Consider the following 18,362-nt stretch of genomic DNA (forward strand, 5'->3'; position numbering starts at 1 on the left):
CATGTGGGGGTCTCTTTTCTTTCCCTACTCCTTACAGGCACTGTCCTGTCCTGAAGACAGCCCCTGAGTCCAGTTACTTCTAGACCCTGCCTCAGCCCTTCCTATCCTCTTCGACGTGGCCCCCTCCCTCCATTTAGTTGTAGAGCTTGTTCTCCCAGGCTTTAGGTCATTTTCTGGGTTATTTACACCGATGTGAGCGTTATCTAGTTGTATCCATGGGACAAGGTGAGCCTAGGGTCCTCCTACTCTGCCATCCTCCCCAGAACCCCCATTCATTCTCTTCTTGATGGATAGTAAAGTCACTTGTGATATTGCAAAAGACATCCTCTCCATTTCTTTCTATGCACTTCTGTGAGCAGAGGGCAGGCTTCTAGGTTACTGAATATGAATGGTTTACAGATTGATACATAATGCCTAAGTGCTTTTGAACAGTATACAATAAAACCACATCCTTTATTATCCCTGAGTCTCATCACTTAAAAAGTTTGTAACAAACATTAGAGTAAAAACAAGAGGCAGTTGTTTTCCTTTCACATTTCTGTGTTTTTTTTTAATTCAGTTTGAACATTATCATATTTACTCACGAGCCTTTCTTTCTTATTTAAACTATCTGTCCTGGGGCACCTGGGTGGCTCAGCCAGTTAAGCGTCCAACTGTGGCTCTGGTCCTGATCTCGAGGTCCAGAAGTTCGAGCCCACATAGGGCTCTGAGCTGTTACGAGCCCACCATCAGGTACTGTGCTGATAGCTCAGAGCCTGGAGCCTGCTTTGGACTCTGTGTCTCCCTCTGTCTCTGTTTCCTCTGCTCATGCGCTCACTCGCGCTCTCTCTCTCTCTCTCTCTCTCTCTCTCAAAAATAAACATTAAAAATAAAATAAAATAAACTATCTGTCCTTCTCTAGTGCTGACCTCACTTTTGTTTTACTTGTATTTTTCCCCTTTGTTGCAGAACTCTTCATTTATTATTGGGATACTAAATCGTTGTTTCAAAATGTTGTCTTTTGATCTTATTTATAAATCATCAAGTAAATTAATGAACTCATGACTGAATAAGAAAGATTTAAAAATGCTAATTAAAATACGCATTAAATTTATAATAAACATGTGTACAAGGCCACTGTAGGATCATAGAAGGTAGATCTCAAGCAAAATGGAGGGTATATGAAAGTCAGCTGCACCAGGTGAAACTTGAGCTGTGCTTTAAAATGTGACTGGAAGTCAGAAAAGATGAAGAGATTGTTCTAAAATGTGACTGGAAGTCAGAAAAGATGAAGAGGAGGATGCAGTAATCTAAATGGAAAAGAGCAAGATCTATCCTGGAAATTATAGGTATTTCACTGTGCTTAGGGCAAAAGTACTGTACAGAGAGTGGTGAGATGGGCTACCGAGGTGAAAAGGGTTCATTTACTAGCAACTTGGTTTATTTAGATAAGGCACTTGAACTTCACCCTGAAAACCTGGGGAGGCACCGACATGTCTAGACTTGGATTTTAGGAAGACTGTTCTAATACAAGTATGAAAAATGGTTCAGAAGGAGTCATCTGGAATCAGGAGGACCAAGTATAGTTGAGGCAGATGTTAATCCTTTAATTGTCATAATCATCTAGAGTGCACAATGAGGCCTTCAAAAATTTCTCTGTAATCGGAATTGAGTCAACTGTGGAAGAATATATACCCAGGGAACAAGGATGATTGGGGGCTTAGAGAGACTTTTCGTTTTCTTCTGTAGACAGACACTTCTGTATTATTTGAGCTTTTATTTTTTAACCAACCATAAATTTTCATAATAATTTTTAAAGCTCATCAATAACAGATGGGAAGAATCTGACTTAGAAATATATGTGGTAAGTATTGAGTGCTTTGGTGGAGTCAGTATGAACCTAATTTTACTATGGCTGCTATAGCTGGTGTAAGAATACTTGGTTACATTAATATTTTATAAGTATTCTAATAAGGAGTGTTTATACTCTTTTTTGTAATATACTGTATCTGCAACTATGTGTTCACCAATCAACTTGGAGCATGTTCAGGAGAAATGAACCAACCATGAGTGAAAGGACTTAAAATCATGTTAGGTAAGGAACTGTTATGGAAAATGGGGAAGTTGTCAGGAAAGATATTTGACTTTGGTTATTGATGATGTGCTCTGTTAAAGAGATACAAAACATATTAAACTTCTAGTACAAATAAAAACAAGAAACTGGAGTTGTGAGAGGACAGATTTTGACTTAAAAAAGAAAGAAACTCGGGGCACCTGGGTGGCTCAGTTGGTTAAGCGTCTGACTTCACCTCAGGTCATGATCTCAAGATTCGTGAGTTCAAGCCCCACATCAGGCTCTGTGCTGACAGCTCAGAGCCTGAAGCCTGCTTCAGATTCTGTGTCTTCCTCTCTCTCTGCCCCTCCCCTACTCACACTCTGTCTGTCTCTCAAAAATAAATAGACATTAAAAAAATTTTTTTAAAAAGAAAAAGAATGAATGGGTGTCATTTTTTTTTTTTTTTATGCCTAGGAAGCTGACAATTCAGATGCTTTCACCAGCCTCTCACAAACTGGCAAAAACCACACTATTCCTTCATTTAACTTACACTTACAGCCAATTGACTGTATTGTGATAGATTCCACCAAGTCCACCTACATGTATCTGTATGTAAATTTATGTAATAAGTTTGCATGTTTTTTTCTTTCTTTAAAAAAACCTGATATGTTCGGGCATCTGAGTGGCTCAGTCGTTTGAGTAGCTAGCTGACTGTTGGTTTTGGCTCCTGTCATGCTCTCACGGTTCTTGGGATTGAGCCCGATGTCAGGCTCCATGCTGATGGTGAGGAATTTGCTTGGGATTCTCTCTCTCTCCCTCTCTCTCTGTCCCTCCCCCACTTGCACTCATTCTCTCTCAAAATAAATAAATAAACATTAAAAATTTTTTTAAAAACCTAACATGTTTATTTCTGAAGCTGGTTATATCCATTTTCATGTTTTCAAACTAGCATGCAAAAGGGTGGTGTTAATAATATTAAATAATTGGTTTTCTCAGCATTACTGGATCCTTCCCCAACTTAACCATTCACAGGTTCTCCTCTCACACACACTATTTATATAAGCCCAACTTGCCAGTCTTGTCCCTATGGTTTTAGCATTTATTTAAGTTTTCTTACCCATAGCTATCAACATTATATCTTCTCACCAGCAAAGATAGAATAAAGCCAATTGAACAAGAGAGCTTCCCTACATTAGTTGAGGTCACATATCAAATACTTCAGAAGGTGAAATTTTAGTTTCATTCTGTAGAGTTAGGATCCTGAAGCCCGGGCAGATTGTGATCATTTTACAGTCCTGCATTAGCTGAGATTACATTGGATTATGGGGTCATACTCGACTATCCCCTCATCCTGGGCTGGTGATATGGTTGTAAGTCCTAACAAAGGTGACACAGTTTCTGTTTACTGGTGAATTGATGTACTTCCAAGATGTCTAATGTTTAAGCTCTAGGAAAATATTGCTTACCTGACAGAATTTGGACATCATTTTGCAAATATGCTCAAGTTCTTGTATTGGAAGATAGAGCTATTAGGGTTCTCTAGAGAAACAGAACCAGTAGGAGAGATAGATAGATAGATAGATAGATAGATAGATAGATAGATAGATATAAAGAGACTTGTTACAAGGAACTAGCTCATGTAATTATGGAGGCAAATAAGTCCCCAGATCTGCAAGTAGGTTGGTAAACTGGAGACCCAGGAGAACCGATGATGTAGTTCCAGTCTGACGACTGGCTGTCTCAAGACTTAGAAAGAGCTGAGGTTTCAGTATAATTCTGAAGGCAGGAAAACAAAACAAAACAAAGCAAAACAAAGCAAAACAGTCTCAGCTCAAAGGGAGTCAGGCATGAGGAATCGCCCTTACTCAGGGAAGTGTCAGCCTTTCTGTTGTATTTAGGCCTTCAACTGGTTGCACAAGGCCCATCCACATCAGGGAGGGCAACCTGCTGGAATTAGTCTACCCATTTAACCATTAATCTCCTCCAAAACGCCATCACAGAAATATGCAGCATAATGTTTGACCAGATGTTTGGGCACCCCATGGCCCAGTCAAGTTGACATAAAATTAACTATCACAGTAGAGTTAGCAGATTGGCTCATCAGTATTTACTTCATGTTCCCTATTTTTCAATTCTTCCCTTCCCCTACCCAGGAATTATTTACTTAACATCAACTCTTAGTCATTTGGAATCCACTACACTTCTGTTGATGGTCTGTGCTCGAGACGGTGGCGGGCTCACATCTGTCATTAATGCTGACATCACCATACACATTCTTCAGACAATGCTGGCACCTGCTGAATTTGAAAGGCCTAAGTATACTTTCTCAGTTTATGAAGATGTACTTGAAGACAGTCCTGTGGGAACAGTGAAAGCAAAAGAGTCCTTGAGTAAGTACTTCTTATGCCCTGTTAAAATCCATTATTGGAATCATTTCTTGTGTTTTCTTAGGCTGTGCAATCTTGAATGAATCTTTTCCTCCCTCCATGCAAGAAGAATGGAGACCACACAATCTGTGACTCGCTCTTTGTTCTTCCAACATTATTTCTATCCTACAATTTTTCCTAATCAAAAAGGTAATAAATACTTTTAGAAGTTTAAAACAATACAGAATGATTATAACATAGAAAGCATGTATCTATAACCCAGTCCTCCAAATAGACACAAGTGCGGTCGTGTGCACACACACACACACACACATACACACACTTTTAAACTTTTTTATGAAAATACGTCCTACTACATTTTTTGTTTTACAATTATCCTTTCCTCCCCACTTTATAGATGGAGGGCAGTTTTCCAAGTAACTGGACATCATTCTGTTTTAATTTAAAAAAAAGATTGCATAGTCCTTTCACTTAGATATAAACATGTTTTGCTATTAATTTGAATGATTTACAATCATTTTTTGCTAGTCCTTGCAATATTCATGCAAATATCCATGTATGACTTATAGAGGTTTCTCTGCAGGGTAGATTCCTGAAGTGAATTGCCTATCTAAAGATCTTGTCCTGCTTACAGTCCATTTCTTCTCTGTCCTCTTTCCCTTCCCTTACTGTTTTTTGGGGTTATTTGCCATTCCTAGGTAGATATAGAGAAGCATCAAGCATAAACTTAATCTGTCTTCCCCAAATATGTAAAATAGGCATCCAAATTATTTTCTGAACATCTTTCTCTTTTCTTAATGCAAAACTACTGAAAGGAAGAGAGTGAAACCTGGGGCTTGCTCCTTGTCCATTGGACATTACCTTTGTCCACTAATACATCTTAACCATGTATCCACTTTCCAGGAGACGTTGGGGAGCTGAGGAAGAGGTAACATGTTGCATAGTGTTTTCTGTGGATGTAGTATAGATTAATGCTTTCAGTTTTCAGTATTTCCAGTAGGTGCATTCTTTTGGCATATGATGATTGTTTTCTCTTTCTCTGCCCCCACACTCCCCACCTTCTTTTTCCCAGATTCCTCAGAGCCAGTTTCTTACAGAATCTCCTCTGGTGATCTGGACAGAAAGTTCTCTATTCACCCGTGGCTGGGTGTCATTCGAACCCAGAAGCCTCTGGATCACGAAACCCAGCCCGTGGTTGTGCTCACGGTGCAGGCGCAGCTCGGCGGCTCCCCTGCTTACGGCAGTACAGAGGTCAACATAACTGTAATCGATGTCAATGACAACCATCCAGTATTTCCCAAAGCCTCTGATGAGGTTAAAATATCCCAGACCACACTGCCTGGCACAGCCTTGTACCTTGCCCGTGCACAAGACAAAGACAGTGGGCAGAATGGATTCATCCGATACACCATTGCAAGCCAGAATCCAAGCATCTTTTCCATTGACTCGGGGCTTGGTGTGGTGTACCTCAATGAGAGTCTGGGAAGTGGGACGCCCCAGAAGTGCACACTAACTCTCATGGCCCACGACCTGGGCGTTCCTCCTCAGGCATCCCTGTTAGTGCTGACAGTTGTGATCGAAGAGCAAGAACAGAGCCCGTCTTTGACTTTTGCAAACTTGGTCTATCAAGTGGAAGTTAGTGAGTCTGTCTCACTGATGACCCAAATACTGCAAATACACGCCTACCCACTTGGGCCACAGGGCGCAAGCTTGCAGCTCCTGTACTCGCTGGAACCCAGCGCGGACTCTGCTATGTTTGGCATCCGCCCTCACACAGGTTGGATTTATTTGCGGCGACAGCTTGACTATGAATCCACACAGACATATAATTTTAGAGTGTTTGCCTGGATCCCGGAGGACAGATTGTCGCAAAATGTGAGCACTTCAGTAATTGTTCATGTCCTGGATGAGAATGACAATTCCCCTACCTTCTTGCATGATGTGTTGTTTTTGAAAGTCGAGGAGAGCCCTGTTCCCCAAGGGGTAATAGGCAAAATTACAGCAATTGACAGAGACTCGGGAAAGAATGGACAGCTGTCATATTTCCTTTTGTCTGATGGAAAATTCTTCAAGATGAATCCTAATACAGGTAGCATTTTGTAGCTTCCACTTACTCCTTTAAAGTTGAAATTAACGAAACTCAAATCTTTTAGTTATAACGTTAGTACAAACATGTAGTGAAAGTTTTTAGTAGATAACTTATTCAGTTAGAATGTTGTGATTTTAAAATGAAGTCAAAATTGAATAGAATTTCACCTGTAATGATTCATTCTTCTCTTCCCTCACACCGACATATTGCCAATATATGGTTCTTATTCTGAATTAGAGGTATGGTCCGAATTGGACTGAATGAATCCTTGTGCAAAGTCTGATTTTACCCCCGACCATTCTTTTTCACTTGTAGATTTTTTTAAATGCCAAATAGTTTATAAAAGATAAGTGTCATCAATGTAAAACTAGAAAATAATCCATCAGGTAAGATTTCAAAATCACTCTATTGATGTATTTCCCCATTTGCATTCTGGTAAGGGAACCATGGTGAAAGGGCAAATATTTCCACTGAGTATTTTCCCAAGTCTTCATTATGAAGTTAAATGTAAAAATGCTATTATATTTTTAAATTTGTATTTCAGAAATTTACAAGGATTTTATTTCATTCTGCAACCACCTACAAATGAAATATGTTGATATTGCAATCATATAGCTGAGGAAACTGCGACTCAGATAGGTCAAACAACATGCCCAAGGTTATGGAGCTAGAAGGAAATAGAGAAGGCCTTCACTTCATACAACTCCAGGAGATACGGTTATGTTGTAGCCTTTGTAATTGGTACCCCCTGCCCTGTAGTGGGACAGAATTTGAATTCACTTCTGATTAACTTCAAGCCTTTACGAAGTGCCTGTTATGTGAATTAGGAACAGGTGCCCCTTCCTCCAGCAGATGGAGCTTTACACCAGGGCACATGACTTGCCAGGGAGGCTGCAAACTGGATTTCAGCTCTCATTCACTCCCAAGCTGGGACGCCCTCTGCAGGGCACAAAGTGCCTAGCTATACAGGGTGACCTGCTTGCTCTTTACTTCCCTCCGGTAGACAGTTTTGTATGTCTTCTATTTCACCTGTGTTTTTTTTTTTTTTTCACTTGGTATTTAAAAAATAAATTAAAATATACAGTTGGCTCCCCCATGATTTTCTCTCTCCTGCGATTATCCAGCACCCAGATTCAGAAAGACCAGGTGTCCTTTCATCGAATTGATATATGGCTTTTAAGCAAGTAGTTTAACCTCAGAGCTCAGTTTCCTCACCATGACTAGAAGGGATAATTCCTGCTGTGCTTCGTTGTCCTGCTCTGAGGGGAAGAGAGCTAAAGTCAATGAAGGGACTTGGAAGACTACCTTCTGTATTCCCGTTCAGGGATGAGTGCAGTGTGGCAACATAGGAGTTGAGACCACCCTTCAGAGCATGGTGGGAGTGCCTGCCCCTCCACCCTGATGCTCTGAGCGGTCTCTGTGGTGATCCGAACTGGCTCCCATGGAAGCCCAGCCTGCCTTGGCATTTCCTGTGTGTGCAGCACCACGCTGGACTCCACAGTCTTTTTCACCACTGCCCTCCAGACTGCTACTTGTCAATCAGAGTTGGTTCGTCAAATAAAAATGTGCTTGCCATTCAGGGTGTAGGGTTTTCAGAGGAGAAGTACAGTTTGGAACTCTCAAAATGCAGTTGCTGTGTATGTGATTTTTGTCAACAATCTTGTAAACACTACATAAATGTAGTTTATGTGGTAAACACTGGGTTTCGGCTCAACAGTTCGGCACCTTACCCAAACAGGAATTTTCCTTTCTGTTCCTAATTTCACTTTTTGTTTTGTTTTACACACTGTCATTTCATTTGGATGAAGAGGGCAAAAGTAACAGAAAGTCGCTTCGTATTGACTTTCTCACAAATAGATATTTCCATAAGGAGCGAGGAAATTAATGGCGGTGGAGCCCTGAAGCAGGAGCTGGGCTTTGGGGAGAGAATATGTGGCCTCCAATGCCCCTGGCAGCAGGTGGAGGTAGCTGCGATTTTCTGCCCGAGTCTCCACGGCTGAAGTCTCTGAGGTGGAGAAACTGAGACCAAAAACCCAGAACTTGTAATGTTAGAGCTGCTTTTCATGATTTTATAAAGCAGTATGAAGAACGATATGCCGGGGGCGCCTGGGTGGCTCAGTCGGTTAAGTGCCGACTTCAGCTCAGGGCATGATCTCATGGCTCGTGAGTTTGAGCCCCGTTTCGGGCTCTGTGCTGACGGCTCAGAGACGGGAGCCTGCTTCGGATTCTGTGTCTCCTTCTTTCTCTGCCCCACCCCTGCTCATGCTCTATTTCAAAAATGAATGAACATTAAAAATAAATTATAAATAGATAAATAATTTAAAAAGGATACGCTGTAATTTTAAATCTTCTAAATTATTACAAAATTCACACGGAGTACTTCATCATTTATTTTTATGAATGCATTTTTCTTTTAGTTCAAATGGTCAATGGTAGATAGTTTGAAATACAAAGAGGGACAAATTTAAAGTGGTATTTTCAGGAGAAACTTCAGGAAATTTAACAGTGGAGTCAAACTACTAATATACATCATCTTGGAAACTGTGCATTTACTCTGAGTTCTCTATCTGGTTTTCCTTTCTGTGATTTAGCTTGGATGTGGTTCATAATGGCAAGATTCTAGTACGTGGTGACAGCCTCTTTTGTTCTACTCCATATTCCTTAGGCGAATTGATCAGTTGGGTGGCATTGGACCATGAGCATCAGGTACACCATCAGGTGATTGTCCTAGTGACCGACCATGGCTCCCCACCACGAAACGCCAGCATGGTGGTTTACGTCTCAGTTACTGACATCAACGACAACAGGCCATATTTCCCACAGTGTCTCCCTGGAAAGGAATTGCACGTCAAGGTTTGTAGAGTGAAGTAACCTTGCAGTGAATTTGTAATGTTCTTAGTCATTTGTTTTGAGCACCATCTTGTGGTCAAATGTGTGAATTTATCAAATCAGCCTTGGTGTGGCAATGCATACATTTCCAGAAGATCTAGAAATTATTCACATGTCAAAACAAAAAACAAAAAACCCCCATAAATTAAAAAAAAAATGATTGTATGTGCTATTTGAGATCACCCATCTAGTGTAATGATAATGCAGTTTTGCCCATTGCGCCCAAACATAATGGTGCCCCATTGTCAGTAGTGCTCGGGTGTGGATTGTTTTTCCAGTAACTTGCATGCATCTCTTTGTGCAGAGTTCCTTTTGGGTGATTCGTACCCATCTCTAAGCTGATTAGTTAAATGTAGGGGAACAATTTGTAGCTCTAAAGTAGACGTGCAACCAGAGATTATAAAATTTGATCTTTGGTAGCACGTGCAGAAATTTCTCATTATGTCTATATATTTATTTCATCTTTTTCATCTCCACGTTTTCTATGGTTTATAGTACACATAGTAAGTTAGAATATTTGTTTATGTACATAATTAATAAATATATGTTGGAGGTACTTTACTTTTTTAAATGAACGAATAAAAAGCTTGGAAGCTATACTCCAAAACAACCGGACACTCAAACTGTGTTCAGATATGCATATTGAACAACTCAGAAAAGGTACCGAGACAGTTAATAGTTTTAAAATCATCCTCCAAAGCTGTATTTAAGGAAAATTCTACCAAAGCAAAGCGTTCTTATAGTATCATTTTGATTTTAATTATATCATTAAAATATCCCATGGCAGGGTAGCAGGACTCTTCACTTGGAGTTCAACTCCACGTGTACATTTCAAAATCCTCTGAAAAGTTCCTGTTAACTAATGAGGTATGTTACCTGTATTAGGTGTGTTCCCTGAAATAAAGGTTTATATCAATCTCTAGCATATTTGGGGAATGAGAAGATGCTAGAATTCTTAAAATATGTCCAAAATCTAAGATCATTTAGTCAATTTTATTTTTTTCCCTCAAAATTAGTTCAAATGCTGCATATAGTCTGTCCAAATTGAGTGAAAGACTTAAATTTATAGTGCTGTTTCTTTTCATGGATTTGCATTTATGTAAAAATTATTTATATAATTTATGTGGTAGACATTTGAGTTATATGTGGATTTTAAAATGTTTAAATGTTTTTATGTTTAAATATTTAAATATTTAAATGTTTAAATGTTTTTAAATGTTTAAAATAGTTTTCAAAATGCTTAGTAGTAATGTGTTCTTTCACTTAAAGATTCATATTTCTTTCTAAACTTTGACTAATTTTTAAGCCGTTTGTTTTAATGACAGGTTCTGGAAGGTCAGCCAGTAAATATGTTGGTGACAACTGTGTTTGCAAAGGATTTTGACGAAGGAAACAATGCAGAGGTCGTATATTCAGTATCTCCAGGTAAAAGTCACCCTTCATAAAAGAATTAAGAGCTTTTAGAATTTTCTCTTTTGTCTACCAACTATCTACCTTCTTCTGGGAAAATGGTTAATGATGAAAATAACACCAGGTACAAACAAAATAAATTTGTTATTATCTAGAATCACCTTTATTTTAAAAAATAACTGTGCTTGCTTTGGCAGCACATATACTAAATTGGGGCCCCCGGTGGTTCAGTTGGTTAAGCATCCTACTTCGGCTCAGGTCATGTGATCTCACAGTTTGTGAGTTCGAGCCCCACGTCAGGCTCTGTGCTGACAGCTCAGAGCCTGGAGCCTGCTTTGGATTCTGTGTCTCCTTCTCTCTCTGCCCCTCCCCTGCTTGCACTCTGTCTCTCTGTCTCTCTGTCTCTCTCTCTCAAAAATAAACATTAGAAAAATTAAAAATAACTTAAAAATGTAATGTAAAATCATAGTGGTTTTTGTGTGTCTCAAATAGAAACCAACCAACCATCCACCTTAATGAATATTTTTCAGTAATCTGAAATGCAAATCAACTTTTATTGAAAATAAAGTATTTAGCGAATCAAAATTGTATTAAGTATAAAGAAATATGATCATGAGTACCAAGAATCTATGAATCTTTATGAAGACTAAATATTCTTAAGGTCAAAGTAAACCATACCTGGAAAAGGTCACATGCATTCATATATATATGTGTGTGTATGTTGGAACTCCATATTTATGTTTTTGTTTTAGAATGTGCAAGTCTCAGATTTGTTCCAGTGATAAGCTTTAGTTGGCATTACATTTTACACTCTTTTCAAAAGATATTTGTTGCTTCGTCATGTTTGTGACAAACATAAGAAGGCAAGAGATAATATTACCTATTATGCAGATAATGTCCACACGGAAAACCCAAAAGATCCTGCAGCCAAACCATTGGAATGAATAAGATAAAAATCTTCTGGGAACTATGTCAATATACAAAAACCACTAACATTTAAAAAAACGAAGCACATTTTCAAAGATCTCACTCACTGTAACAAAGAAAACCATAGGATATTGGGGCAGATTTACTGCGAAGTAATGGAGTTTAAGTTTCAGGGCCTTCACCTGAAGGGCTCTTCTGGGATGGGAGTAGGGAGCAGTGAACAATTTATATTTGTAATATGGTCTTATTTTTCTTAAAGAGAGCCCCTTACATAATATGTTTCAAAACCCCCCAAATCAGGATCATCCTGATAGGAGCAGAGGGAGGAAAATTTCAGTGAAAGACATTCAAGACCTTTAAAGTAGAAAATAACAAAATATTTTTTAAATGTTTATTTATTTCTGAGACAGAGCATGAGTGGGGGAGGGGCAGAGAGAGAGGGAGACACAGAATCCAAAGCAGGCTCCAGGCTCTGAGCTGCCAGCACAGAGCCTGACGTGGGGCTCGAACTCACAAACCATGAGATCATGACCTGAGCCAAAGTCAGTCGCTCAACCAACTGAGCCACCAAGGAGCCCCAGAAAATAACAAAATATTAATGAAAGATCTTAAAGAAGAATGAAATGAAAAGGCGTATCATGTTCATGCTTGGGAAAGTTCAAGATCCTAAAGACGATGTGATGGATTGTTGAGTGATAATGAGCCTGCTGCATGCACACACACACACACACACACACACACACACACACGGACATACACAGAAAAATTAATATATTAAGCTCTAATCCTGCTCTAATACCATTATTTAGAAGGAAACAAAACCATGTGATATATTACTCGTGAATATATGGACTAGAAACATAAACCACTACTTTTAGAAAAGGGTCTAGTTACGGAGAAGGAGGGGAATGTGATCTGGAAGTATACCCAGATCCTCCGCTGTAGTGTTACTCTGTCATTTATTAAAAACTTCTGAAGAAATTTTGCGAATTGACGCATTTGGAAATGTTTACATGGATGCTCAGCATATAGTTCCGAATGTTTGAAATATAGATTATTTTTAAACCTTAGCTTCTAGAATGATACTTGGGGCATAGCAATATAAAAAATGATGGTATATATTATGTTATTCATATTTTTGCTTGTACTTCAACCCAACTGCTAAATAGAGGAAACTATAAAATATAAGAAAAATAACAAGATAAAAATAAATATAATACAAATAAAGACATGTATAACATTCATGAAAATCTCCTACAGTATTCTTGTTAAGAATTAAATAAATGGATCAAAGCATAGAAATCACAAAGAAATAGATGTTACATAAATTCCTGCTCTACCCTCCAACTTTCTTTTTTTTTTAATGTGTATTCATTTTTGAGAGACAGACAGAGTGTGAACAGGGGAGGGGCAGAGAGAGGAGACACAGAACTCCAAGCAGGCGTCAGGCTCCACGCTGTCAGCATAGAGCCCAACGTGGGGTTTGAACTCACAAACCATGAGATCATGACCTGAGCCGAAGTTGGATGTTCAACCAACTGAGCCACCCAGGCACCCTCCAACTTTCTTAAGAGCAGGAATTCTTTTTTATTTGTCTTTATATCTTCTATAACTGGTAAAGTATCCTTGAAGAAACAGCTGGCTCCAGGTCCCGGGCAGGAAATCTATAAGATGAGTCTGTGCCATTTTGTCCTACCAGCTACAGGAAGCCTACTACAGATTACTAGGATCATATTACAAAAATTCAGGAATCAGCTTTAAGAGGATCCCACTCTTCAAAGAAGGGACAGTTTGAGCATCAATAAGAATAATAATGGCAATAGATTGAAACCCTGCCAATGTGTTTAATTCATGCTTAATGATTCTTAAAACAGAAACTAAACAAACTTTTCGTTGTCATAGTTGGAGCCCTAGACGATGTTAGTGAGCCAATCCATTATTCTGAGCACTGTTAAAACAAGTTTAGCATCAAGTATTTATTCTGACTTTCCTGGGATGAACTGTCCCATTGGATGACCAATATGTAGATGAAAGTTTCTCTTTATTACTATATTCCAGCTAATAAATGAAGAATGGATGATAGACTCAGAATATTGTACTTTGCAACACTGAATGTATCTTTAGTGAATGTATCTTTAGCTGTGCATCAGTGGGGGCCAACATCAAAAAAGGAGGCCATCAGACATGTGCTTTTGAAGGAAAATGCAAAATGGCACTTTATGAAGTAAACTTGCCCCCCCAAAACTGAACCTGAATCTGATTCACTTTCTAGAACTACCTTCCCATTTAAGGAACAGAGAACAGAGGAACATATTAAGCCACATGTTAGAGATGAGAAACAGTGAAATCCAGATCATGATAAACTTCAGGATACATGATCCATTTCTTGACCAAATGAGTTGCAAGAACAAAATGAAGAGCTGGATAACAAAAGTGCACAGATTGAAGAGTTATGCAAACAGAGACTCTACATTGAACCTGAGCTGAGCTAACCAAAAAAAGAAAAGAAAAGATAGTTATGAGACCATGGAAATTTAAAACTGGCTTTACATTTGATGAGATTAAGGGATAATCACTAATTAAAAAACTTTCTTTAATGTTTATTTTTGAGATAGAGAAAAAGAGAGAGACAGAGCATGAGCCAGGGAAGGGCAGAGACAGAGAGGGAGACACAGAATCTGAAACAGGCTCCAGGCTCTGAGTTGTCAGCGCAGAGCCTGACATGAGGCTCGAACTCGGGGACCAGGAAGGGTGAGATCATGACCCGAGCTGAAGTCGGATGCTCAACCGACTGAGCCACCCAGGTGCCCTGCTAATTATTAATTTTTAATAGAAAAATGAAGTCCTGTGACTATATTAAAAATGTTCCTTTTTTTTTTAAAGTTTTTTTTTAAAGTTTATTTGTTTGAGAGAGACAGAGACAGCATGAGTAGGGGAGGAGGAGGAGAGAGAGAGAGAGGGAGAGAGACAGAGAATCCCAAGCAGGCTCCACACCGTAAGCACAGAGCCTGATGCCGGGCTCAAACTCATGAGACTGTGGGATCATGACCTGAGCTGAAATGAAAAGTCAGATGCTTAACCGACTGAGCCACCCAGGCAAACTTTTCCTTATTTTTTAGAGATGCATGTTGAAATATATACAGAAGAAATGATAGGATTTCTGGAATTTGCTTGAAAAGAAGATGGTAAGGGGAAATTATATGAATGGGGAATAAAGATCAGTCATGAGTTGATAATTATTAAAGCTAAAATGATAGCCACACAAACGCTCATTGTTGCATTCCTTCCACTTTTATATATGTTTGAAAATCTCCATAATAAAACATTTAAAAATCTGTTACGTTTCTTGCCTATATTTTTAGTATTATTTTATGTTTGTACACTCACAGAGCTAAAAACAAATAAAGCTTCCAAATTATATGGTTATGTAGATTAGTTAATTCTTTATTTTCTGCACTGTCAGTTAACATCGATTTCCTAATTTCCGTGTGTGTCTATAGAAGGTAGCTCTGATCACTTCAAGATTGATGCCAACAGTGGTGAAATCAGAACAACCACAATACTTTCACATGACTACAGACCTTCCTACAGGATGACCATAATTGCCAGTGACCAGGGGGAGCCTCCTCTTCAAGGACAGGCAGTCATTAATATTCAGGTAATGTTCCATTGTCACCGTACAGTGTGAAAAGATATTCTGAGGGGTGACTGGGTGGCTCAGTCAGTTAAGCCTCCGACTTTAGCTCAGGGAATGATCTCGTGGTCTGCGAGTTCAAGCCCCATGTCGGGCTCTGTGCTGACAGCTCAGAGCCTGGAGCCTGTTTCAGATTCTGTGTCTCCCTCTTTCTCTGCCCCTCCCCCACTCATGCTCTGTCTCTTTCTCTCTCTCAAAAATAAATAAACATTTAAAAAATAAAAAACTTTAAAGGTGTTCTGAAGGTTTTTGTTTGATTTTTATACAAATGTTATGGTCAAAGTTCCTTAAATAAAGTGAATGCTGTATTTAGAGAGCACCGAAGATTCATGTGTGTCTTTTTATTATGACTCGCGAAATGATTAGACCCAAATAACTTTTAACTTTTGACTTTGTACGTTTCCTGACAAGATACTTACCTTTCTCACTACATAGGCTCACTGCATTTACATTGCTCTGCCTATGAAGAACAAAAAAGTGTCTTGTCTTTTACTTTTTCCTAATTGCAAGGACCTGGTAAATTTGTGGGAGAAACTTGTATGTAAACACGTGGTCAATAATAAGTCACATAGTTCTTTGTCATTATTTTTAAATTTAGAAAAGTCACTTGAGAACCGTATTTTACGGCTTTGCTTTAATCATAATGAGCAAACAACTTGTGGGAAGTCTTCATTGTAGGAAAAATTCACACTAACCAGTCAAAGATGAGATGACTGTGCTTAGCTAGATTTCTTTGTTCATGCACATGATAATCAGTAATATTAGTATAGATGTGTGTAATAATCAAGAAGAGATATCCCTAAGAATTCGCTTTCCAAATTATATTCTTTGTTGATTGAGGATATGTGGGTTAGGAGAAAATTCTATATCATAATACTTCCAAGTCTCTGGTTTCAGATAAACAAAGACACATGATACATAAATGTGCACAGATGTGGCCATTATGGATATATTGGTCTCTAGGATTTAGAGTAATTTGGAGAACTATCTATCCCACAGTCTTGTTGAAGAATCACAAAGCTACAATTCAGCTTAACTGTAGCACGGTCTTACCAAACCTCATTTGACACATTAGAACCAACAGGGAGGTGGAAAATTCTGTACTTTCTTATCTCCCAGATACTATCGCACATTAAAACAAATGGGGAAGTGGAAAATTATGTACTTTCTTATCTCCTAGCTATTACGCAATTTTCAATCTTCAGAGACACCTTGGAATTATATAATAGAAAAAGACGTTTTCTCACCAATTAATATGTGTATCATACAAATGGAAGGGATTTGCTTCTGATATACTATCATCACATCTATTGATTCATCTGTTACAAAGGATCCCAAGTTAACACCTCCTTTCCATTCTTATTTCAGGTGATACCTCTATCTAAAGGGAGAGCTATCATTTCTCAGAATATTAGACACTTAGTTTTACCAGAAAACTTGAAGCCTGCAAAAATAATGAGCTTGATAAAGTCACCCGATCACCTTCAGCAACATCATAATGGAAAGTTACATTTTAGTATTGCTGCAGATGACAAGGATGGGCACTTCAAAATTGACAGCTCGACAGGAGACTTATTCCTTTCTAAGGAACTTGATTATGAAATGACATCCCATTATTTATTCAGGGTGGTTACTAAAGACCATAGCAAAACCCCTCCCCTGAATAGCACAGTCTTCCTTAATATTGATGTGGAAGATCAGAATGACCATTCCCCATCTTTCCAAGAAGAGCTCATCGTGATAAGCGTGGAAGAGAATGTCCCTATAGGGACGCTGGTGCATGTCTTCAATGCCAAGGATGGGGATGGCAGTTTTTTGAACAGTAGAATTCAATACTTCATTGAATCCCACCACCCTGGCATGAGTCCCTTTCTTATCCACCCCTCATTTGGCACATTAGTCACTGCATCTCCCCTTGACAGAGAGAGAGTTCCAGCTGTCATGCTGACAATAACAGCATCCGATCAGGCTGTGAATGTGACAGACCGGCGCGTGGGATCACTGATGGCAAAGGTAGTGATTTTGGATGTAAATGACCACAGCCCCACTTTTATATCTTTCCCCATGGCCCACATCAAAGAGGATGCCACAGTGGGCTCTTTGGTGCACCACATAACTGCTCAAGATCCAGATGAAGGAAGGAATGGAAGGGTAACATACAGCATCCTTTCAGGAAATGAAAACATGGCCTTTACGCTAGATGAGTCATCAGGTACTGTATGCCATTGTCAATTAAAGTCTCTGATCACTTGCTTACATTTGTCCTTTTTGTTTTCCTATGTTAAAATAATTCTCAGGATATACTGGCTTTAAAGAAATGTGACTTGATTTACTGTTTAACTTATGTATATGATAGGCACAGAGGTTGTATTTAGAGAACCAACTGTAATTGACCTTTTTGTTGAAATTAAAATCGACTGTGCTTTGTTGTTAGCTCACATTTCATGGGATGAATATACAGTGGCAAACTTCTTTGAGACTTTGCACTGTGGGTCCTCACAGGGCCCAAAGTAAATTGAGGCAGAGCAAGACTAAGCGTCAGCATTGATCAGACATTAGCATAGAATCCTATCTGTAAGATTGTGCAAATACACATTTGTAAATAGTTGGAAATACTGTATTTGTAAATTATTGGATTGATATGGGCATTAAGACCCTTTCACATCAGCTGTAACATTTTATTTTTTGCAGAAGCATTTACTCACCGTCCCCTCTGTCACTTATTCAATGTCATTCACTGTCATTTCACTTTTCTTGCTGTCACCATATTGCCAGATAACATCTCCTAGAAATTTTGATGTGTTTCGATGGAAGATTACATGTATAGAGTGTCATTCTTGTGAAATTGGAAATTAACATCCCTCAACCTGATTTGAAAAGATGGACTAGCAAAATATAATAAAGCCATTTCTGCATAAGTCTTAGATAAAA

At 38.8% G+C, this 18,362-nt stretch overlaps 1 protein-coding gene across 1 annotated transcript in view; it reads left to right on the forward strand.

The window, feature by feature from the left end:
* Window positions 1–18,362, forward strand: part of DCHS2 (dachsous cadherin-related 2) — a 243,217-nt gene that overhangs the window by 148,219 nt on the left and 76,636 nt on the right. Inside the window, exons 4-9 of the mRNA XM_042983735.1 lie at window positions 4,189–4,425; window positions 5,495–6,511; window positions 9,177–9,364; window positions 10,726–10,825; window positions 15,238–15,395; window positions 16,800–17,643. Of these exons, the coding sequence (XP_042839669.1) occupies window positions 4,189–4,425; window positions 5,495–6,511; window positions 9,177–9,364; window positions 10,726–10,825; window positions 15,238–15,395; window positions 16,800–17,643 (2,544 nt within the window). The remainder of the gene's footprint in view (window positions 1–4,188; window positions 4,426–5,494; window positions 6,512–9,176; window positions 9,365–10,725; window positions 10,826–15,237; window positions 15,396–16,799; window positions 17,644–18,362) is intronic.

This window comes from Panthera tigris, chromosome B1, assembly GCF_018350195.1.
Source record: "Panthera tigris isolate Pti1 chromosome B1, P.tigris_Pti1_mat1.1, whole genome shotgun sequence".
Classification (NCBI taxonomy): domain Eukaryota; kingdom Metazoa; phylum Chordata; class Mammalia; order Carnivora; family Felidae; genus Panthera; species Panthera tigris.